General features: G+C 40.0%; 2 protein-coding genes across 9 annotated transcripts in view; one reads left to right on the forward strand and one right to left on the reverse strand.

Annotated features, from left to right (window-relative positions):
* The window catches only part of MRPS27 (mitochondrial ribosomal protein S27), a 130670-nt gene that overhangs the window by 85912 nt on the left and 19889 nt on the right, over positions 1–24869 (reverse strand). For 4 of the 5 annotated variants that reach the window (XM_042940717.1, XM_042940734.1, XM_042940724.1 and 1 more), the window contains 2 exons: positions 14702–14759; positions 11031–11135 (listed from right to left, as the gene is read on the reverse strand). Coding sequence is in view for 1 of the 5 variants with exons in the window: in XM_042940713.1 (XP_042796647.1) it covers positions 1632–1704 (73 nt within the window). In the remaining 4 variants the exon portion in view is untranslated. Of the gene's footprint in view, positions 1–1631; positions 1757–11030; positions 11136–14701; positions 14760–24869 lie in introns of those variants that run through there. The other variant, XM_042940713.1, reaches the window with a different exon arrangement.
* PTCD2 (pentatricopeptide repeat domain 2) overlaps positions 1772–24869 on the forward strand; it is a 120213-nt gene continuing 97115 nt past the window's right edge. For all 4 annotated transcript variants that reach the window (XR_006203247.1, XR_006203249.1, XM_042940749.1 and 1 more), the window contains exons 1-8: positions 1772–1933; positions 2918–3010; positions 6427–6556; positions 10545–10662; positions 14008–14086; positions 14746–14837; positions 17599–17712; positions 21220–21294. Coding sequence is in view for 2 of the 4 variants with exons in the window: in XM_042940749.1 (XP_042796683.1) it covers positions 1822–1933; positions 2918–3010; positions 6427–6556; positions 10545–10662; positions 14008–14086; positions 14746–14837; positions 17599–17712; positions 21220–21294 (813 nt within the window). In the remaining 2 variants the exon portion in view is untranslated. The remainder of the gene's footprint in view (positions 1934–2917; positions 3011–6426; positions 6557–10544; positions 10663–14007; positions 14087–14745; positions 14838–17598; positions 17713–21219; positions 21295–24869) is intronic.

The following is a 24869-nucleotide window of genomic DNA, read 5'->3' on the forward strand; positions in this document are numbered from 1 at the left end:
GTGTAGAATTTAGTGATCACTTAAAACACCCAGTGCTCATCACAAGTACCCTCCTTGAGACCCATCACCCTTTTAGCCCATCTGCACTCGCCTCCCTCCATCAACCCGGTTTGTTCTCTCTAGTTAACAGTCTCTTACAGTTTGCTTCCCTCTTTTTTTTCCCTTCCCCTATGCTGATATGTTTTTTTGTATCTTAAATTGCACACAGGAGTGAAATCACATAGTATGTCTTTCCTGACTGAAGTTCCTACATAATTCTATTACTTGCCTTATAGTTTCCAGTTACTCGTTTCAAGACTCCTTTCTTCTATGGTCTAACCTAGTGCTTATTCAATAGAACTTCCTATAATGATGGAAATGTTCTGACCTATACAACTGTAGCCACCAAACATAGGTCTCTACTAAACATTTAAAAAATGTGTGACTAAAATTGAATTTAATCTCAATAGCCACATGTAGCTAGTAGCTACCACAATGGAAGAACACAGGTGTAAATTACATGTTCACCAGTTTAAGAACAAATGCTAACTTGAAAATTCTCGTAAGTCACCCTTCTCTAATTTCCATTCCCCTATCAGAATGATTGCCCCACACACAATGCAACCATGATGGTCTCCCTGATAAGCAATTCAAGGTCTTGTTTAAATTGAAAAGCATTTAGTAACCACCATAATTAAACATGCTAGCAAATAGGTACAGCAGCTAATTCTTAATGAGATGCCAGGTACTGTACATACTTTACTTAACATGTGAAGCTAAACACTTTCACCTGCCAGGTCAACCAATTAATTCTCAGAAAACCTGGTGGCTAACAATGAGGTTTCATGCCCATAGTTAATGGCTGTTGCTAAACAAGTGTGAACAACAGTGTATGTGCTGGTTTTTAACAGGAATTAGAGGAGGTATGTTGGAAACATCAACTGTGATTACTGCATTTTAATCATTTAATCATACTGTTAAGAATACAGTATAAAATTACATAAGACATAAAAAAGTGTTAATGGACTGTGATGGGTAAGGGAGGAGTCAAAACTTAAACACAAATTTTCAACTGCCTGGTATCATGTCCCTAATCCCTGACTTGTTCAAAACTCAAAGGTACTTCAGAAGTGCCTATTGTCTCTACACATGGAAAACTGTGGCATATAAATGTCATTCAAAAGTTGTGCCCCAGATCATTAAGTAATGCGAAATTAGTACTGAAATACTCATCCCATGTGGAAACGAAAGGTCTGGTCAAGTGTGAGGTGGTGAGGTTTTCGACGCCCCTCCAAGAACACTCAAGCGGGGAGGAAAAGTTCTAGCTCTGGGGTGGGCACATTTGGGCTCTTCATGGTCAGTGAAGAGACGACCACCCTAACACAAACCCTGCAAATCACAGGTAAGAGCCCTCATGCCATGACTTCCTTTACTCTTCGCGCTTTTGGGCTGGCAGGCACTATTCTAGGCAAGCATACAGGTCGGGGGCCTTACCTCCCCCTTCTGTGCTACCCAACGCTCCAAACGGTTTCTCTAGCAACTAGAACCCAGAAGCCTTTCCTATCCTGATGAAAACCCACAGCTCCTTTTACTTAAGGAAGAGTGTCCAGGTGCCTAATGAAGTACCCCACAAAAGGAAAGCAGCCACAAACCTGCCAGGGAGATTGGAGGCAGAGACACTCTCCGCGCCAGAAGAAACCAGCGCCTCGCTATGGGGGCTGCCATCTTGGAGCATACCAAGAGCAAGAACGCCCAGGGCTTGAGGGAAAGGAAGGGGTGGGGTCACAGGCTGATGCTCCGCCCCCTTCCCCGGCGCGCGTAGCTGTTGCGGCCCAGGATAACATGGCTGCTGCAGTTCGGCGTCCGAGTCACGTTTTGTGGTTTACGCTGCAGAGTTCCATGTCTCCCGGGGTGGGAGGCTCAGGCTCCACATGCTGCTGCTGCCCTCTCGGAGGTATCCGCGGGGTTCTGGTCGTGAAGGAGGGGAGGAATGGGACAGAAGGGAGATTGACACCTTAGCAGGCATCGTTTTTGGGGGAAATAAAAGCGCCTCAGTCGCTCACTGGCCTGGAGCAGCCTATGCTCTCGTGCCCTTTGGTTGCGCGCGTGTGCAGCACTGGCCCTTCGGTGTCGTCGAAGCCCCTTTGCTGGGAACCAGAGGACAGCCAGGCTGGGGTCTTGACCTGGGGGCTATAGTAGTCCTTCAGATGGGGCGACGCTGTTGTCTGGAAATCCCTCTCCCCCTTGGGTGTACTGTTCTGCAAAGTTTGGGAGTCGAGGTCTTAGACTGAGTTTGGTGTCCCAACTGGAGAGCTAACAGTCTAAAAGACCTTGAGCAGGTTTCTTCATTTGTAAGATTGTCCATTAATAGCTTTACGGGAATGATTAAATTTCATTATGCTGGTGAGTGATAATAAAATATTTGGCACTTAGTGTCAGCTATTACTCTGCATTTTAATTAAGTATATTCCTTTTCTCTTGAAACCACCCAGTGAGAGAGTTACCATTCTTTTCTTGGTTTACGAAGATGGGAACAGCAAGGCCAAGTAATTAGCCCAAGGTCAGAGGAATCTGGTAGAGGAGGGATTTGCCCTCAGGCAGCGCGACAGTATATTCCTACTGTAACCACTTCTCTGGACTGCCTTCTCATAAATAGACAACACTTTTTTTAAAAAAATATTTTTAATGTTTTATTTATTTTTGAGAGAGAGCACACGCAGGGGAAGGGCAGAGAGAGAGGGGGAGAGAGGATCCGAAGAAGGCTCTGTACTGACAGCTGTGAGCCCGATGTGGGGCTCTAACTGTAAGATCATAACCTGAGTCGAAGTCCGAGGCTTAACTAAGCCACCAGGCGCCCCAGAGACCATCAACCTCTATTCATGTTCTTCACTAACTATAAAAGAATTAAAATGATTTTGCTTTTTTCTTTTATTTGTAGCTAAAAGATATCTACTTACAGATAATGTTGTGAAATTAAAAGAATTTCAGCATAAGAAGGTGGTTATTGCAAATCATCTTCCTGGTACTAAAGGTAATTGAATCTATTTTGTTGGTTCTTTCATCGATATGTCATTCAGGTTTTTGGTTTTTGTTTTTTTTTTTTTTTTTTTTTTTTTGTCTTTATCCATTTGGTCTCCTCTAATGACCTTATGTCCGAGAAGAGATTGACATAGTTTATTCTTGATTTCCTAGTCTACTCTTAAACGTACTTTTCATCTCACTTTCTGCTACTACAGAGCCTACAGCTCTCCTCTTGTCACTTTTCCCAGGATCCCAGAGAAATACTAAAACTCGTGTTGGAACGAGTTCCCTCAGATCCCTGCCACCTAAACTAAGGGTCAAGGATTAGCAGCAACTGGGAGTTTCATAGAGATGCCCAACTTAAAGCCCAGACTATTAATATGCACAGTAAGGTCTGAGAAGAACTGCTCAAGATGACTGGCTTTAACATTTTTTGATACACCTCTGAGTAAAAAGTACATTTTGCATAGCATCCCCACTGTACACATACATATCTATACACAAATGAAACACAGTGAAACAAAACCATCTTGTGGGATGCATTTTCATATTTTTCTACTCTGCGAAAAAGTCAATAGGGTAAAACATTTTTTTTTTTTTAATTAGCAAAATATTGGTCATTTTGGAACCCAGGTGATGAGCACATGAGAGGTCATTATACTGTTCTCTTTCTGTTTTCGGGTATGTTTGAAAATTTTTATTACAAAAAGCTGAAAACTACTATCCTAGTTCTTATTCCTGTCAGCATCTGAGAACTCTTGTTGAATTCATTCCCTCTCTCCACATTTTTTCCAGTACTTTAAATTCCTTGATAAGCATAGCAAGACTTCCCTTTGTTAATAACAGTTTAGTTTGTTCCTACTAAATTTCTCAGATCTCCTTCCTCTCACTGTCAAATGTTTATGGGCACGTAATAAACACTGCTTCTAGCCCTCCAGAAATCAGTTTTTCCTCACCACTTTTCTATTCATATACATTATACCACCTAGGGAATGAGTAGATAAGCCTTCAGAGTGAGGGAGAATATGTTAATCTCCAGTGGACATTTTACTTCTGATTTTCTCAGCCTGGATTTTACTTCAGTCTTCTTTTTACTCATCACTTTTGGAGCTTTGTGAAGTTGGCAGTTAGGGCCTCATGTCATTTTTTAGTTACATCCAATTGTAGTGTTTCTAAAGCTGTCACAATTGAGCATATGTTCTGAAAGGCAGTTAATGTAATGAGTGCCGATCTACTCCATGGTCAGATTGATATTTATAAAAATCCTGTTAACATTTCTTCATTATAAGAACCGACAGTGGTCCTCTGTCCTACACCATATTATGTACATTCCCCCCACACACAGCCACCCACCCACTGCCACCAGCTTCCCAGCTCCTCCATAATGGGTCCCTTACCCTTTATGGAGTCCAGTATGATTTCCTGTTAATGTAATTACAGTTCTTCCCTCACCACTTTCCCCTGTGCCCAGTTCTATGCTATTATTCATGCTGATTCTTATACCAAGAATAATCCCCTCTCCTGAGTTTCTCCAGCCCTATCCAGCCACTTCCCTTCTGGTACCTTTCCACATCTGCCAAACCTGGTCTATTTCTGCCGCCCTGATTTCTTTCTATTTATATAGTTGGTCACCTGTCACTCCCTCAGTCATTGTTTTCAAAAAAAAAAAAAAATTTAATGTTTATTATTTTTGAGCAAGAGAGACAGATTGCGAGCAGGGGGAGGGGCAGAGAAGGAGACACAGAATCCACAGCAGGCTCCAGGCTCTGAGCTGTCAGCACAGAGCCTGACGCGGGGCTTGAACTCACAAACCGTGAGATCATAACCTGAGCAGAAGTCGGACGCTTAACCGACTGAGCCACTCATGTGCCCCTCAATCATTGTTTTCAGATAGCTTTGCGTAACTGTGTCATGTTTTTTTCAAATAGATTAAGTTCTTTCAGGAGGGGAACCCTGCCTTAGCCTTCCTTGTGTTGCTCACAAACACTTAAATCTTGATTTTTTGTTTGCAAGTGCAAATTATACTGTTGAAATTTTGGATTCTTAAGGCTATTGAAAAGTGTAAGTCATCCCATTAGAATTATTTACATTAGAAATTGTTTAGAAACAGTTAATAGTATAAATTCTCTTAAGTCTAATAAGTGATGGAATGAAAATGAGAACAAAAAATGATTTACTGGCAATTACTATATAGTAGGCCCTGTGCTAAATGCTTAACGTACGTTATGTCAGGATACCCCATGAGGTAGCTCTCACGATTCTCACTTTACACGTGGAATCAAGTCTAACAGACAAGGGTCTCCCCATAGCATGCAAGTAGCAGAGTCTAGCTTATAGCCCGGGCCTCTCCACCTCTGAAACCTTTAACCATGACCTGGCTCTGCAAATAAAGATTGGATGGTCCACAGTATTAACTTAAACCAGGTGGGCCTTCTTTTCTTTAAATTGAGAACAGTGTCTGCCTCAGCTTCCCAGTCTTGTGTTTTAATACATATTGTGCCATTCCTTTAAGCAGCCTTCCTTCAAAGCTCTGGGCCTTGGAGCAAAACCCGTAGACTTTTCTTGGCAGCTCCTGATACTGAGAACAGCTCTGCCTTCTAGAAAGCAGATGCTTCTTTAGTGCTGGGCTTGCATCTCACCCCACATTCTGCTGAGAATCTGATCCCTTCCTAATGCCAAGAAGCAGTGTTTCCTTTTCGTGTTTGACTGTCTCCACAGTTGATCAGATACAAGACGGGACAGAGATAAGAGATAAGTATAAGCATTTTGAAATGATTCTGTTACCAAGAGTGTTTGCTGCTGTTGAGAGGATGGGTTTTTTTTTTTTTTTACCCTGTGTATATTATGTAGTACTGTGTCATGCTGTCTAATAACTGAGTAGGGAGAGCAAGAGAAATGAAAGGTAGAGTTGAACCAAATGCTAGAGACTTGAAATATTGCTAAATCGTGTAGATCAACCACTGGGGCAAACCCATCTTCAGTACACATTTTCCTTTCAGTTTTCTTGCTAGATACCCTGCCAATTGTTGGTTTAGATGTCTTGGTTGCATTTTTTTTTTTTTTTTTTTCTAATGGGTCACCTGTCGATAGTTTTTTGGACCAAGCCTCTGGGACATAGTTCTTAAAACTTTAGTGTGCAGAAGGATCACCCAGGTAGTCAAAATTGCATATTCCTGTGTTCTTACCCTCAAAGATTGTATGTTAGAAAGTTTTGAGTGGGCCCCCATCCTGTGCTCCTGTAGCACAGATGGTTTGCTTCATAGACCTTCTGTCATACTGCTCTTAAGGACACTAGTCAGTGATGGGAGCCTCTCTCAGTGCCTCTTTGCAGTGTGCCAGAATCCAGCTTCCCCTTCTCCCTGAGGTGAGACTCCTGACAGTCCCAGTCAGCCTGAGTGATGGCCACCACACTATGCTTTCTTCCAGCAACCTACCTGAGAAACATGAAAGAGAAATTGGCCCAGAATAAGCTCATCTTGAAGGACGAGTTGAAAACCTTACTTCATTTGTGTGATACCCGGGATGATGTGGAACTGGCTAAAAATGTCATTTACAGGTGAGGCATTTCTGTACAATTCTGCCAGGTTTGGTTTCTTCTTTCTTTTTCCTGAAGAATCTCATCCATTTAACATGGATTCAGCTGGCAACTATGCATTGATGACTTTCACATCTCTTGTCCACATGCCTGCCCCCAGCTCCAGACGTTTATGTTCACTTAGCAATCGCTTCCTGGATTCCTTCTATATGCCAGGTACTAAGGATAGAAAACCAGAATTCATGTCCTAAGAAATCACCAGCCACTTACATATCCCCTAGGTCTTCACATTCAACTCACACAAATTGCTTCTTTTTACTATTTTCTGTCGTACTGACCCCTCAGGACGGATAACTGGGAGCCTCTTTCCTCTAACCTTACTTGCTCTCCTCCCTGACAGGATGAGAAATCCTACTGCTTCCACTTCCCTGGTTATCTCTCATCTCTGGCCTTCCTCTCTCTGTCCTCGTTACCAGTATCTTAGTTCAGGCCTCGTCATCTCTCACTTGGACCACTTCATAGACTCCTTGCTCATCTGTCTCCTCCAGGCGAATGTCTCTTTCTCTGATCCATTGTCATTTTCCCACGTCAGGGGAATTCCCGTGTAATCATAGTCTGCTGTTAGGAAACCTAGCAAAGGTTTCACTTACTCGGGAAGTGTATGAACCGAAATCAACAGGCTTTGTTTCTAAAATTAAATTCATGGCCTTTTTTTTTTTTTTTTAACCATTCCTGAAAGATAGGTTTCTACACGTGGACCTGCATTTATAATGTAGAGAGAGTAATAGAAGTGTGTTCATATGAAGAATACTGGAAGAGTATGTACCAAAAGTTAATTGTGGTTCTCTGGGAGTTATACATATTTTTTGGTTTAAATACGTAATTTTTTTAGTCTCAAACTTGTCTATAGTGGGCATTATCAATTTTATAATATGAAAAATTAATGTTATCTTTAAAAGGAAAAAACATAAAATTACACACAATCCATTGAAAGTTTGAAAAACACCAAAAAAGTAGAAGAAATACATCACAGATTCTGCTATTTCTGTTGTCTCTTGTTGCACACCAGAACATGATAACTGTTTTTTTCTGTTATCTATTGTTATCTATTATCTATTATTTCTGTGGGTCAGGAATTGAGGCCTGCTAGTTCTGTATTGGTGTCTGCTAAAGTCACTTGCTCCTCTATGGTCAGCTGCTGGCTGGTCTGAGCTGGAAGGTCCAAGAGGCTTTACTTGTATTTCTGATGCCTGAGTCCACGTGACCCCTCTCTCCTTGGAGTGTCTCGTCATTCATGAGTCTAGCCTGGCTGCACTAGCACCCTGCACAAGTGGAAGCTGCAGGCCTTGTAAAGCTGCCTGGAACTGGCACAGCTTCACTTCTGTCACATTGTCTTGGTCAAGGCAAGTTACCTGGCACACCCACACTCAGCAGGGAGGAGCAATAGTTCCACCTCCGGATGGATCAACCACTGTTGATATTTGATACATTTTGTCACTGATTTTTTTTTTAAACTTTTTTTCACTGTTTATTTTTGAGGGGGGGGCAGGCAGAGCATAAGTGGGGGAGGGGCAGAGAGAAAGGGAGACAGAATCTGAAGTAGGCTCCAGGCTCTGAGCTGTCAGCACAGAGCCTGATGCAGGGCTCGAATCCACAAACCACAAGATCATGACCTGAGTCGAGGCTGGATACTTAGCTGACTGAGCCACCAGACATCCCCATTTTCTCACTAATTTTTTACATGCAAAGATTGTATGGTTTTGATAGGGTTTATTTATACTTTTCTAATGATTACCGTATATATAATGATAGCGTTTTCTACTTAGTATTATAGCATAATTTTTTTGTTAACATACCTTAGGAGTTGTTAATATACCTTAGTCTATTTTAATGACTTTATAATATTCCATTGTATGTCAGGTACCCCTCTTGTTGAATGTCTGATTTTTGATATTTTCATCATATGAATAATGCCGTGATGAGCAACTCTATGCATAAAACATACTCTTTCTGTTTTGGAGATGATCAGAGAATATGAACATTTTAAAATTTGTTGATACAAATGCCAGATTATTTTCCAAAAGGGTTATGCTAATTTACATTTGCATGGTATTAGGAATCCTAATACTATCTCAGTTTCACAAAGATGAATCATATTAGACCCTCTGGCTTGTTTTATTGTCAGTTTTTACTACCCAAATCTAAATCATTGCTAATAACTCTGCCCAGTTGCTGTCTCTTCCCTCTACTGGTGGACAGCTGGAAAAGTGGGAAAATGGGCAGGTCCGTGGCCTAACCAACCTGTTCTCTGTCTTGCTGACACAGGCACCCCACTACTGGGGAAGAAGAGTAATGAGCTAGAACATAAGCTCTTTATGCATAGAGTCAAAAGTGAGGAGCAACTTAATCCCCCCCATAGTCTTGACCACATGCCGGTGTGTGGTTTATTAGGGGTATTTTAGATTCTCTGATTTGAACATTTCTTGTCAAGAAGAGGTAATACTTTGTGAATTTCTAGCACTTTTATTAGTGTATATGTTCTCTAAATTGGGAAAACTTTTGTTTTGCATTATTTTATTTTTAATCTGGCATAAATTTTTCATGACACTATTTTTGGAACGTATTGATTTTTAAAGATCTTTTCCACAGCATGCCTTATATTTTATAAGACCTGACACATATGGCAGATTTTCCGTGTGCTAGTAGGCATGTCATCTTAATTAATCGTTACAAAAAGTCTTTGAGTTGAACTTTTATCTCCATTTACAGATGAAGAAACTGAGGCATGGAGTGGTTAACTTATTTGCTCCTGGTTATACAGTTAGTAACTAAAAGAACTGGGATTTAAACTGTCAGCTTGGAATCAGAATCTAAAAATCCTTAGTCACTGTACTATATTGCGTTTAAATAACCTAATTCTTTCCCCCCCAGTATTATTGAGGTATGACTGACAACTAAAACTCATGTATATTTAAGGTGTACAACTGATATAATTTAATTCATAACTTGTAATGAAGCACTGAATATATTTTATAATTTCTATAATTTGACTACGAAGTGTATCTTTGAAAGTACATATCATCATTCTATTTGGCATTATGTATGTTTGGGATACACTATCCATGATGTTACTGTGACTGTCCTCCGTGATTTCGGCAGAAGTCTAAAAAGCGTTCTGGTTTTAAAGTCAGAGCTATTCCCCGTGGTATGTGTGATTTATTCACATAATGAGTCTTAGTAAAATCTGGTTTACAAGTAATCTTGCGATACTTATTTTGTCACCAGATTGTCTTCTTGGTGTCTAAAACAGAAAGAGTTGGTTATTGAAAGTAAATTTATGCTAGCAATTTTTAGTTCTGCATCCTAACTGGTGGACTGACTGCTTGTAGAAACCTCAAGGCACGTATAAGATGTCACTGTCTGAAATTAGCTTTTTGCTAAAACTAAACTTCAAAACAGCATTTAATTTGTTTAGCTAGGTGATGGTAGATCACATATGCCTTTTCCTGAGCAGAGGAAAACAGCGATGGATCTAAATTGTAAAGTACATCTGTAGGTTGTCTGTCATCCTCTATGGAGAAGTCACATTTGAGGAGGACAGAGCATCACTTCACTCCTTTGATTCGTTCCTCTCTAGATGGGGTCCATACAAAGACACAGTGCCATTCTCTTGAGTTTGCTGTGCAAGAGCCCTGTTGTTCCCTGACCTTTGCTAGCACTCATCCTAGCAGTTTGTTGATATATTGAGAAGATAATTACAATGTACATTTTTCCATTCTTTGATTTCATGTGGTTATGTGGGCCTCTCACAAACCCTTTCTATTTAAATGTCTGGCATACTTCACTCCAGAATTCCTCTGTCCTCGTTTCTGCACTTTTCTCCCTCAGGACTGTGAGAGTACCTCGTTCTTTATTGTGTCCCCAGCATCTAGCAGAGTACATGCCACAGTCGGTCTGTCCTTTTCCCTGCATCTCACTATTTGACTCACTGAATCATTTTCATTACCAGGTACCATACAGAGAACAGAAATGTCACTTTGGGAGAGTATAAATTTGGACCACTTTTCATGAGGTTGTGCTACGAGTTGGATCTTGAGGAATCTGCATTGGAACTCATCAAAGACCAGGTTATTGTCTCCCGATTACTGTCCCTGTCAGTGTGATTTCCTTGTGCTGAGCCTCTGGTGTTTTTAGTGATGTTAGGGAAGGCATCTCTCTTACATTATTCCTGGCTTAGATTTTTCAGATCAAGGTTCCTAAGCTGAAGGAATGAGCTCTTACCTGTATTTTAAGGTTTCCTTGGAGTCCATTGCTATGAAGAGGCCTTGCTCTTTTCAGACAGAGGTGTAGGACAGGTGTGGAAGAGATGTATGGACAAATTATAAGGGGTCTACCTTCCTTGGTTGTGACCTGGGACTAACCTCTCAGAGAAGCTTTTAGCGGGGGATTGTTTAAGACAGGCAGCCATTTTAAGATTGCCTTTCCTGTTACCCACCTGTGATTCTTCTTTCTTTTTATATTTTTTACTTCTTGTTGATGGCCACCTTGTATAGTGCTTTTCTGGTTTTCAGAATACCTTCACATCTTCTGATTTTCTTTTCTTAAAGACAAAAATAATGATAATTATTTCTGTAATTATTTATTGAACATATACTGTGTCCTCAGCACTGTGCTTAAGCACTATACCTGCCTGATTTATTTCGCACAGACCGTGGTGAGGTGGATACTGTCATTCTATCCATTTTTTTTTTAATTTTTTTTTTTTAACGTTTATTTATTTTTGAGACAGAGAGAGACAGAGCATGAATGGGGGAGGGGCAGAGAGAGAGAGGGAGACACAGAATCGGAAGCAGGCTCCAGGCTCTGAGCCATCAGCCCAGAGCCCGACACGGGGCTCGAACTCACGGACCGTGAGATCGTGACCTGAGCTGAAGTCGGAGGCTTAACTGACTGAGCCACCCAGGCGCCCCATCATTCTATCCATTTTACTGATGAGGAAACTGGTACTTACACACATGGTAAATTCATACATGGTCAGAAACATTTATTTTGGGGCCAGGGCTGGCAACCTGGGACCCTTTTGTATTTTTAGGAACCCTCTACTAAATTGTGTTTCTGTCTTGTACTCTTCATACAAAGTGTTCTTTCTTTTTTTTTTTTTTTTTTTAATGTTTGTTTATTTTTTGAGAGAGAGAGAGAGAGAGAGGGAGAGAGAGAACGAGCGGGGGAGGGGCAGAGAGAGGGAGACACAGAATCCGAAGCAGGCTCCAGGCTCCGTGCTGTGAGATCATGACCTGAGCCTAAGTCAGATACTTAACTGACTGAGCCACCCAGGCACCCTTAAAGTGTTCTTTCCATGGTAGAGCTGTGAACTCTTGACTTTCCCCTCTTTTAAGGACACGCATTATTTAGAAAGAGGATCATACTGTATTAGTAACCAGAGAAAAGGGGGTTTTACAACAGTGAGGATTAGTTTGAACCTATATTTTTCCTAAAAGAAAAATATACATATTTATATTTTAGTATATAGCTATTAAAAATCTGCAAGAATCTACATGAAATCCCTACTGCTTATCTTTAGGGGGTAGAATTACAGGAAATTCTTACTTTTTACTTTATATGTTTTTGTATTGTTTGACTTCAGTAATCATGTGTTGTAATTAAAGGAAAATGAAGGAAAATGAAAATTTCACTGTAATGACAGCCATGAGTCTAATGATTAAAAAGCAAAAAGAATATGCAACTTCAGTTGTTTTTTTGTTTTTTTTGTTTTAAACTTAGACCCATGCATGAAATAATCATATACAACCAAGTTGCCTGGAGTAGCAGATTAAACTGAATTTGAGTCCAGTGACATTAAAGCCTAATCCTGTTTCCACTCTTATTGTGTCCCCTACCCTGAACCCTGTAGTACTGCCCGTATCATAGCCACTGTCTGCATGTATCTATGGAGCCCTTGGACTGTGGCTAGTTGAAATTACATGGGCTGTAAGGGTAGAATGCATGATGGATTTTACATGCTTGATATAAAAAAGAAGAAGTGCTTAATTTTTTTTGATTACATGTTGAAATTATATTTTGCATTTAGTGGCTTAGATAACATCATTAAAACTGACTTCCTGTATTTCTACTTTTTTTAATGAAGCTACTTGAAAATGTAGAACCACATATATGGCTCACACTGTGGACAGGGCTGCTCTGGGCCTTCCCATCATACTCAGAGGAGAACTCAGACCCCTTACCATGACTTAGAGGTCCCTTGTAGTGTCTCATCACCTGCCATCCCCCTTGCTCACTCCACTCTTGGGCTTTCTTATTCTAAGAACTGCCACACCCATGGTCTCAGACTAGAATGGTCTACACCCTCGTCATCAAGGCCCTCCTTTACTCCATTGAGGTCTCCTCAGAAAGTCTTCCCTGATGACCTTCTATCATCTACTCTATCCCTTTTTCCCGCTTCATTGCTCTTCGTAGCCCTTATTGATAACTTGAAATTACATTTTTACTTCTTCACTGGTTTTACTCGTTCATCGTCTCCCATGCCAGAATTTAAGCTCTACTAGATTATAAGCCCCACTAGAGTTAGGGCAGGGTTATGTGTCTTGTTTATTATTTCTTTATTTTCAGCCCCTAGAACAGGGTCTGCATAGTGGGCTTTCAAAATAAGAACAAACTAGAGCAAGGAGGCATTTAATGGCATATTTGAATAGCATGTGTTACATTATCGTGATATTAAAAATGTTGAGGAAAAAATGTTGAGAACCACTCTTCTAGTGAATTATTTCAAAAAGTGAATATTATTCATTTGCCAAAAGAGCATCACAGCTTTGTAAGACTCTTCTTGCTTAGTCCTCATGCATACTTATACCTGCCTTTTCATATTTTTTTGACATTTATTCATTTTTGAGAGAGAGAGAAAAAGACAGAACACGAGCAGGGGAGGGGCAGAGAGAGGGAGACACAGAATCCAAAGCAGGCTCCAGGCTCTGAGCTGTCAGCACAGAGCCCGATGCAGGGCTTGAACCAGTGAGATCATAACCTGAGCCAAAATCTGAACGCTTAACCAATTGAGCCACCCAGGTGCCCCTGGCCTTTTCATATTAATATACTGCCACCCACATTGCAGGACCCCCTTACCAAAGTTAATTGACTTGTTTCTTTTTTTGTAAGCACAGGAGAGCCATGTATAATGAAGATGTCCTTCACTGTATTTCTGAAACCCAGAGAGCTCTTGCCATACTGCTTGCCTCGTTTGTATGCCCAGCCAAAGACATGACAGTCGAAAGAGTGGGCAGCATTTGAATTTTTTTGAAAAATAAATCCTGGTATATCAGAGATTTATTAGAGAATTCAGGGGACCAAGTGAATAAAGTATATGCAAAAATAAGTCCTGGATAGAGAAGATAGAATTATAAAAATATATCCTCAATAGTTAAAAACTTTTAACCAAACTGTGTTTGTTTTTTTATTAGCATTTACGAGGTTTCTTCTCAGACACCACGTCGTTCAATATTTTGATGGATATGTTATTTATGAAAGGCAAATATACAAGTGAGTATTAGAATTTGTTGAAAAATTCTGTCTTTGGTAGTATAGCAGTTAGGAAAAACAATGGAGCATGCAAAAGTGATCCTTATATACTTAAATTTTTTTTTTTTTAACGTTTATTTATTTTTGAGACAGAGAGAGACAGAGCATGAACAGGGGAGGGTCAAAGAGAGGGAGACACAGAATCTGAAACAGGCTCCAGGCTCTGAGCTGTCAGCACAGAGCCCGACTCGGAGCTTGAACTCACTGACCGCGAGATCATGACTTGAGCCGAAGTCGGCTGCTTAACCGACTGAGCCACCCAGGCGCCCCTATGATCCTTATATTCTTGATGAATGACTGAACTCTGGAGACTTCATTCTTTTAAGTTTGAAAACAACATTATTGCATCTCATGTCATACCTTAAACTAAACACCCTGATTTTACTTATGCTAAAAGTATAAGTAGGTTTAAAATATTAGTTCTTACTGTATCGTTTGATAATTTCTTTGAAATTTAGTTAATTGATAAATGACTTTGACAGATAGCTTTGACTTGCTCCTGGAATATACTTTTCAGTAGATGGTGCTAAACAGATTAGAATGCTGGGAATCAATAGTAGACGACTCTGAACTCACCTGAATGCATTTAACACTGTCCGCCCACTTCTCATTTTTGGTAGGTGCGCTGGAAGTGCTGATAGAGATGAAAAACCAAGATGTGAAATTCAACAAAGAAACCTATGTCCTTGCTTTTGCAATTTGCTACAAACTGGTAAAACTGTCTTCTCTTAACTTTTAGAGCACTGTGGGTAGTGTTTGAGAGAGGATTTTTTTTTTCTACAAAGAATAATTTTGTTTCTCTGAAGTCTTTTTTTCCATCTGGTGCAGATATTTCAATTTTAAATGTGTTCATTTTTAGAAAACTCAAGTTAGCCACGTCAGTTTTATCATGGAGAAAGCAATTTTATCATCTTTCACTCTTCTTTGGCAATTCTGTGGATAGGGAGAACAAGGAACAGTGTGCTGGCTGGGTTCAAGGTCTGCGAAGGATCCCCTTGCTATCAGTCTCATGCTGAACTCATTGAGACAAGACCTCTCTGTAGTTCTCTCCCATGGAAATCTGACCATCCTTCTTTGGTGAACTCAAGGGCTACTTTATTTATTTATTTATTTATTTATTTATTTATTTATTTATATTTTTTAATATATGAAATTTACTGTCAAATTGGTTTCCATACAACACCCAGTGCTCATCCCAAAAGGTGCCCTCCTCAATACCCATCACCCACCCTGTCCTCCCTCCCACCCTGCCCTCCCTCCCACCCCCCATCAACCCTCAGTTTGTTCTCAGTTTTTCAACAGTCTCTAATGCTTTGGCTCTCTCCCACTCTAACCTCTTTTTTTTTTTTTTTTCCTTCCCCTCCCCCATGGGTTTCCGTTATGTTTCTCAGGATCCACATAAGAGTGAAACCATATGGTATCTGTCTTTCTCTGTATGGCTTATTTCACTTAGCATCACACTCTCCAGTTCCATCCATGTTGCTACAAAAGGCCATATTTCATTTTTTCTCATTGCCACGTAGTATTCCATTGTGTATATAAACCACAGTTTCTTTATCCATTCATCAGTTGATGGACATTTAGGCTCTTTCCATAATTTGGCTATTGTTGAGAGTGTCAAGGGCTACTTTAATTTCATCTGAATATTTTCTGTGATTCAGAGTTGGAAGTAATATCCTTTAATTGTGCTCTATTTATATCACCTATGTGACATTTATCACTGCTTGATGTTATTCTAAGTAGATGTATGTTTCATCCTCCCCACTAGAGGATAAGTTTGAGGCATTTTTTGTACCAGCATTTAACAGTGCCTGGTGTACAGTTGATCTTTAATAAGTGTATGTGACACTAAGATAAACTCCTTCAAGACAGAAAACGTGACTTAGAAGTCCATGTCATTACTATATCAAGATTGTTTTTTTACATACAGAAACTATTTCTTCTTCACTGAGTGAATGAATCAGTGAATACATGACAGCTGATATAGTGCAGTGACCAAGGTTGCATGCTTTACTATAGACATTTGTGTTATTTAAACTTTGGAAACTTAACAAAACCTTTTTATGGGGAAAAAGAAGGAACCAGGTAAGGTGGAAGAGCATGGTCCATGAAAACGTTTCCCTAAAAAGGGTAGCAATAATTTTCCAAAATAAGAGAGGCAGTAAGTAGGGTGATAGTGGAAAGAAAAATCTTCTGGGAAATTGAGAAACATATAGTCTCAACTTTAGCATTCACTGGCTTTGAAGTGGTCATGTAATTCATTTGTGAAATGAAAGGGTTGATTTCAAGAGCCCCAAGCTTTTACTATAAAAGGCCGGATAGTAAACGCTTTAGGCTTTAGAGGCCATGTACAGTCTCTACCATATATGGTTTTTGTCACATATTCTATCTTTGTTTTTGTTTTTACAAACCTTAAAAATTTTGAAAACCATTTTTAGCCATAAGCTTGACTTGGCCAAGGTTCTTAGTTTGCTCCTTGCTGGATTATTAGGTGATCCTTTACAATCATATCATTTTCTTATTTTATGAAACAGAATGCCAAACACACAACACCTGAGCATCAGTTTATTCAGCTCTGTGTTACTGAGCTTTCTGACCTTTTTAGAGATGCCTTCCTGAGTGTGTGCTAAAGTGGAGAGAATTTAATTCTGCTCCTTAGGAAGGCCGGAGGACTTTTCTCCCCTGTACTGTGTCTGAAAATAACTTGTTTCACTCATTGAAGATGAGAGTAGAAAAATTGAACCAGTCAGCCATTATAGATTCCCAGCCAGTTCTGGAAACTGTCCTCGCTCATCGAATTCAGGTTTTACTTTGGGTTTTGAGTTGTGGATCACGTCATGACAGAAATACATAGATAGAAAGCTAATGCTGTTCTCACAAACCTAATCCACCTACAGCATATACAAAGGAAGACAATTCAGTTTTACTGCTGCTGTCTGCTTGTTTGTGTGTCATTTAGTTCTTGGATTTTTTTCAAGGTTTGTCTTTTCATGGGATTCTATCATGATTTCCATTCATATAAGTGTTCACGTTTTTAAGTATTTGACTTACATGGATATTTTCAGATTGGAAATCCCCTCAGGAAAACTTTTTAGTGTTGCTGGGCTTTACTCTGTTATTTCACAGAGTAACAGACTGAGTTTTTACAGTTTTAACGTTGTGGTACTTGTGTCTAGAAACCAGTCTGCCCAGATACAAAGAGACTTATACGCTCGGTAGTAAAAAGGCCCCAATTCAGAAAATTGACCAAAAGCTTTACAAATGAAGTTAATTTAGATTTGAACTGCTAATATATAGATAAGTTGGTCTTTTTGCAAGTAGCCTGTATATGGGGCTTAATCTATGAAATGGGTTGAAATAGGCTCTGGGAAATTCTTTTAGAAGGAAATCTGAAATACTGAGCACTATCAATCATTTTGTTAAACTTAAAGGTACATGACATTTATTTACTGAGCAATCCTGTCTCCTGCCAGAATAGCCCTGAATCTTTGAAAATCTGTACTACATTAAGAGAAGAAGCCCTAATCAAAGGAGAAGTCCTCTCCAGGAGAGCATCCTGTTTTGCTGTGGCACTAGCTCTGAATCAGGTAATAAGGCTTCAGGGTGTACATAAGTGAATTGGGAGTGGGAAGACTTGACTACTTGCATTTGTTCTTTTATTTATTTTTTTCCTTCTGACTGTATCCTAAAGAAAAAGTTCCCATAAAGAGACCAGTGCCTTTGGTGCCATGGCAACCTACATCTACACCTGTGCCTCCAAAGGATGTTTTTGTTTACAGTTGAGGACCTAACATGCATTGCTGTTTAGAAGGGGCTGGCCAAGATTTCTGTGGAGACTCAAGTGAGGGAAGCTCTACTCTGAGAGAAATTTGTCAAGTAATTCAAATGAAAATTTTAAATGATTGTTTTACCATGTAACGTTTCAGAACAGTTTAACTTAATGCTCTCCAAAGTGGAATTTACTTGAGGTGAATGAGGAATCCTGGGTCAGTTTGCTGTTTAAGTGGAGTCATCGTATATTTCTTAGTTAGACCCAAATACTCTATTTGGAAGAGGTTTTAGTGATCTTTTAGCCTCTCCATGTCTCAGGACAAATGAAGGCAACTGAGGTCAGAGAGAGGAGAGGTCTTTCCTGCCATCACATAGCAGTGAAGGACAATTAGAGCTGGAACCCTGGAATAATCTCATGGTTCGTGAGTTTGAACCCTGCATCGGGCTCTCTGCTGTCAGCCTGTCAGCACAGAGCCCAGTTCAGATTCTCTGTCCCTCTATCTCTGCCCCTGCCCCGCTTGTACTCTCCCAAAAATAAATAAATATTTTTTTAAAAAATTTAAAAAGTTATGCCATTTGGTGCTTAGATACATAGTTATGCTCTATCATTGATGTATATATCATTGTGAATCTGTCACTGTCGCATTACAAAGTGCCTCTTTTGGTTTTGTTGAGAATGCTTCTTTTTGGGATTTTACCTTGTCTAATGTTAATATCTCTCCCACCCCATCCCAGTTTTTTTTTTTTTTTTTTTTTTTTTTAAGTTTTTATTTTTGAGAGACAGAGTGTAAACATGGACAGGCAAAGAGAGAGGGAGACACAGAATCTGAAGCAGGCCCCAGACTCTGAGCTGTCAGCACAGAGCCCGATGTGGGGCTCAAACTCATGAACCATGAGATCATGACATGAGCTGAAGTTGGACGCTTAACCAAGCGTAATTGAGCCACCCAGGTGCCCCCCCCCCCACCCCTGCAACCCCAGTTTTTGTTTGCCTCTTTGGTTTAATTAGGTTTGCGTTCGCCTCCCACACCTTTTCCTATCCTTTTATTTGCCATCTTTTCTGAATTGTTTTGTGTGTATCTCTTGTACACTGCATAGATTTGAACATTGTCTTACGATATGCTGCTAGTCTTTTAATGTCCTCCATCTAGATAGACGTGGTGTATTTAATCTTAGGTTTCAGTTATGTTTTGTTTTTGTTTTTGTTTTCAACTTTTAAAATTGCTTCTAGCATGTGGTGGTTTTCTTTTTTTTTTTTGGTTTGTATTTTTGCATTAGTGGTTACTTTAAAACCATAAATTGATTTAATCTTCTTAGTATTCTAATGAATTTGACAGTACCTATTAGTTCCCTACTGTGAGTAATGCTGAAATTAGTATATTTCCTCTTTTTTCTCGTTTTCCTCCTCTCCACCACCCAATTTTGGTTGATATGTTACTTTTCATAGTACTCATTTTTCTCTTAAGTATGCTTATTTGTCAGCTTTAAATGCTATTTTTCTGACCACACATAATAAAGACAAGGCAACTAAGCATACTTTCTCTTATATATAGTCTTTCTCCCGTTGTCTTCATTATCCAACTACATAACACTTTGTGCTTCATTCTGTAACCGTATTCCCCACATTTTAGTCCTGTATGTATTTAAATATGTATTCTTACATATACTTGAACATATTCATATATTTTAAAATATTCATTTACTATTGGTTTTCCAGTCATCCCTTTGTTGATTGAAAGGCAGCTCTTCTTTTTCCTCATGGTGTCTTTATGTAGATCATGTGCTGGTTCATTTTTGAGTACTCATTGATAGACAAGTTTCTTAAACCAGCCATTTACAGAATATCCAGGTCAGAGAGAAAGCAGAGCCATGTTGTCATGTTCTAGACTAGTAGGAATTTTTTTTTATGTTTGAGTTTTGTCTACAAAAATGCCTAGGCCTTATTTCTCCTTGGCTACTGGGAATAGACGTGGAGGCAGTTTTCAGTGAAGAATCTCATTCTCTGCCCCTGTCGTAGTGACAGACTCTTTCCTGTGAGTATGGCTTATCTATGTAAGTTTTTGGTTAGCCTCACTTTTGCCACAAAAAGGATCCAGAGGAATTCTCCTTAGTAGCCCTAAATTCCATTGCCATTGTTGTAAACAGGAATTCAGATTTTGTACTTCAGATCGTGGCCCTCACCTTTGAGAACTACTTTGTGGGCTCCTAAGATAGGCAGCATTGTTCTCTGCTCACTGCTTTATCTAGAACTCACCCTGTTCTCTGTCTTCCATGTTGTTGGCAGTACTTCCATCTCTTGTGAGCTTTAAGGTTTCTGCTCTTCTAATTATGTCAGGCGTAGAGTTCGCATTTCTACTTCTCAATCTTGATTTCTTTTTCTTTTCTTCAAAACTTGTCCAGTGGGAGAAGAAGAAATGCCAACTGTATGCCCGCATCTTAAAAACTAGAACTCAGAGGCACCTAGGTGGCTCAGTTGGTTAAGTGTCTGACTCTTGATTTCAGCTCAGGTCATGATCTCATAGTTCGTGGGTTTGAACCTCTGTCACTGCAGAGCCCACTTGGGATTCTCTCTCTGCCTCTCCCTTGCTCATGCGCTGTCTCTCTCTGTCTCAAAATAAATAAATAAGCATTTTAAAAAAACGAACTCAGTTTATTAAAATGTTCGGTAATTTTCTAGATTTGGAGTGCATAGGTCACAGGATGAAAGACACCATAAGGAGTATAGTCGATAGCCTTGTAATAGCGTTGTATGGTGACAGATGACAGCTACACTTGTGGAGAGCACAATTTATTGTATAGACTTGTTGAGTCACTATGTTGTACGCCTAAAACTAATGTAACACTGTGTGTTGATTATACTTCAATAAAAATAAAGTATTTTGGAAACTATTTTTAAAATTTAGTAATATGCAAATGTAGGAAATATTTTGTAGAAAGTTCATTGTTTTTCCTGCAAACATACATTTATTTATTTATTTATTTATTTATTTATTTATTTAGAGCGCGTGTGAGCACATGAGTGGGGGAGGGGCAGAGAGAGGAATCCCAAGCAGGCTCTACACTGTCAGCACAGAGCCCATCTCAGGGCTTGGATTCATGAACCATGAGATCATGACCTGAACAAGAGTCAGGTGCTTAACCAACTGAGCCACCCAGGCGCCCCAAAAAGGTCATTTTTGATTACCAAAAAAACTTTTTCTTTGTGGACTTCACAACCCCTGGGGCACCATGAATAGGAATATCCTGCTGTCTTTAAAAAGTGTTTATGACAGCAGAGTAATGTTCATATGATTTGAAGTATAACTTGGTTTTCTTTCTTCTAGAACCAGGTGGCGAAAGCTATATCAATTTTTTCTCAAATCATGAAGCCAGAAAGCATTATCTGCACTAATTTAAATGTAAGTGACTTCTTTGTTTAAAGTAAGGCTTGAAAGGTAGTAAGATGATGTCTAGATTTTTTAAATCTGTGTATAAGGAATTTTGATCTCCTAAGATCTTGATTCAATTCAGTGATTTATTGAGCTCTGTGTTAAAGTTACATTATAACCCCTCTAACAGGAGTCAGTCGGCTGTGCTTCCAGGAGTTTATAAACGGGTGAGAAATGTAGATATGCTCAGATACAAGATGTAGCTAAATGCTGCAGGTATAACACATGACTACAGAAAGCTGTGGATACAGAGAGGAAGGAGATAGACTCTTAACTTTGTCTTGACTGAGACTTGAGAATAATCTTTGTGCTAATTGCATCCTGTTTATGGTACCTAACCCAGGGAGTTAGTATACCTATGGTGCATAAAATAGTGCTTGACATGGTAAGAACTCAACAAATGTTAGTTGTTTTCATTCTTGTGTTGCCAGCCTGCCATGACCCATCTGTCCCAGTGAGCAATGAGTCACCTACGCCTTACTGGTGCAATTAAAAAGACAACGAGACTCTTGTCATTAAAGACCCCATACACCCCATTCAGCTAACCCCTGCTGAGGCCCTGCTTGTATGCTGAGTATACTTGTGTTATGGGGAGTTGAAAAGAAAGCCCGTAACTTTCAAGAACTTAGTCTCCTGAAACATCACAAGGTCAAGATGAGGAAAACATTGTCAAAAGAACAGAAATGTGTTAATGCCAGTGTGGTATGAACTAGGACAAAGGGTCACAGCCAGGGCAGTATTGCAGCCTGGGGAGTGAAGTGCTGGCCAGTAGGAGCAAACTGAGCAGGTCTCAGTGAAAAGAGAATTGTTGAGCAGTGTCTGAAGGAGGACAGGACCATGGGATTGAAGGGATGAGGGTTAAAGGGCATTCTTTGTTAGGAGATTAGTTTTGCTGAGGGTTCCCATTAAAAGAATATAAACTTTTTAAAATATTTTTTATTTATTTACTTATTTTGAGGGGGATGTGGTGCAGAGAGAGCAGGGAGAGACGGAGGGAATCCCACGCAGGCTCTGCGCTGTCAGCACAAAGTCCAACCACGAGTCATGAGATCATGACCTTAGCCGAAATCGAGAGTTGGATGCTAAACTGACTGAGCCACCCAGGCACCCCTGCAAACTTTTAATTGTAACCACTTCTTACTAGCCTTAAGTCCTTAGGCAACTTATTTAACCTCTATGGTCTCCATTTTCCTTTTATCTGAAACAGCAATAGTAATAGAAATATTACCATCCTGTCATTGTGAAAATTGAAAGAATAATGCATATAAAGTAGATAACACAGTACCTGGCATGTAATCAGTGTTCAGTGAATGCTTGCTAATACCAGAAACATTTGTTTGAAATGAAGTGTGTTACATAAAGAGGAATATTTATATTTAACAAATCCTAGAACCCAGTGAGTAGGAATTAGGCATAACTCCAAGGTTCCATGGTTTTCTGTTCTTCCATAGTGATTATCCTCAAATGTCACCCCCAGACCAGGGCCCAGATGACTTTCAAGAAAGGACTAGGGGTGTTTGGGTGGCTCAGTGGGTTAGCGTCCAATTTTGGCTCAGGTCGGAATCTCATGGTTGGTAAGTTCAAGCCCCTCATTGGACTCTGTGCTGACAGCTCAGACCTGGAGACTGCTTCAGATTCTGTGTCTCCCTGTCTCTCTGACCCTCTCCCACTTGTTTTTTCTCTCTCTCTTAAAAATAAACATAAGAAAAAAAAGAGAGAGAGAAGGACTAGATGAGCCTTTCTGGTAAAGTTTGGAGAATAAGGTTGCCAAAAAATCTGAGATAAGAATACCTTATATTTGACCTCACATTGACTTTTCAAAGTCCTTTCGTGTGAGGGAAAGATGGCCAGGGAATGAGAAAGATGGATACAGTGATAATAGAGAAACTGAAAAAAAGCATGGTTTTGGGAGGGAAGAGACTAAATACTAGGAAAATATCCAAAAAAAGATCTTGTAGTTTTTAAAGGGCAGGAACCTAGATGGGGGTGAATATCATAGCTGTTAGTTAAGAGCTCATCTATATAAGACCAGCAGTGGGTCTGATATGAACTGACAAATGCCACAAAAAAGTGAAGAGGACCAAGAAGTGAGTTTAATAAGACAGCAGCGATGAGGCAGAGGAATCCCCAGAAAAAGACAGGGAAGAAATAGCACCAGTGTATAGAAATCTAAGAGGACTGATAACCCTGCCCGTCACAGCCTGCTGCAGACAGCCCCTGTCCCAAGACTGGGTGCCTATGCAGAAACTGCAGGTCAGAGCAGATGGGTCAGCCTGAAAAGCTCACAGGCATGAGATCTGGGAGGTCAAGGTGGCAAAGGTCCAGAGTCCAGAAGTTCAGGTCATTTGAGCCAATAGTATCAGTAAGCCAAACGGGAGGAAGCCTACTCTTCCAGCAGGTGCTGTGTGTGTTGTGCCTTCTCTGCTGGCTACTGGGTTTTGATGACTCTAGGTATCCAAGTACATAATTGCTTCTGAGAGAGGGAATGGCCTGCAGATGAACTCCTTTCAGGATTGGACAGAAGTAGAATTGCTAGGATTCCCAGTGTTCATAGTATCAGGTAGGAAAGAGGAGTGTTGTGTGGCTCATTGGTAGCTTTTCCTAGAGTTGAAATGAGCTTGGGAGGATCAGTAAGGATTGGTGGTGAGAAATTGAAGAGATACAGATCAGCACAGTTTTCATTTAATTGAGCTAAGGTACCACGCTAGGTACTTAATACTCATTGGTTCGTTTTATACAATGTAGGAACAATATTTCCCCATATCACACATGTGGAAAATGGAGATTCAAAGGGTAAATAAATTACCCAAGTTCTTGAAGCTACTTATGTACAGAGTCAGGCTGTAACACAAACACATCTGTTTGATTACAGAGCTTAGGGTTTCCCCACCACTCCAGACCTGCAGAGATAAGGGTTGTATCTTTTTATTCAGGATTGGGATTAGCTGATCCTCCTGAATGATGAAAAGGAATAGGATTGGATGTCAAAAAGCCAAGTTGCTGGTAGTGCACATGCTCCATGTTCTTGTGTTGAGAGGCTTCATCTCTTGCACTCCTTGGCTGTCACATTTATTATGAGAATCTAGTGATAATTGTTTTTTTCATCTGAGAAAGTGCTTTGGTGGAAATAAAACATAGCCTGAGAGTGAAGCTGTCCACTCACAGTAGGAGGAGAAATCCAGAGCCCAGAGCATGGTGGGGAATGCGCCCACCAGCCAGGACAGCAGGACTAGCTTCTTTTCTCTGAGAGCTGGGAAAGAAGCGCAGCCGATAAACTTGGTGGAATGGGTATGTTTTGGGCAAACACTATATAAGGAACCTTGAACTCATCTTGAATATGAATTGTCCCTCCATGAACTGGGTCACAGAAGTATACATTGTTCAGACACTTAAAGACCATTTTATTATTTATTGTATAAAAGTGCTCACTCAGGAACTTCTTCCAAATGTCCAACCCAGTTTCTTATATTTCAGGGTAAACCTGTTTTGGCTTCCTTAGGGATATTGAAAAAAGATGGTTGCCATTCTCAGGTTTAATAATCTTT

Source organism: Panthera leo, chromosome A1, assembly GCF_018350215.1.
Source record: "Panthera leo isolate Ple1 chromosome A1, P.leo_Ple1_pat1.1, whole genome shotgun sequence".
Taxonomy (NCBI): Eukaryota; Metazoa; Chordata; class Mammalia; order Carnivora; family Felidae; genus Panthera; species Panthera leo.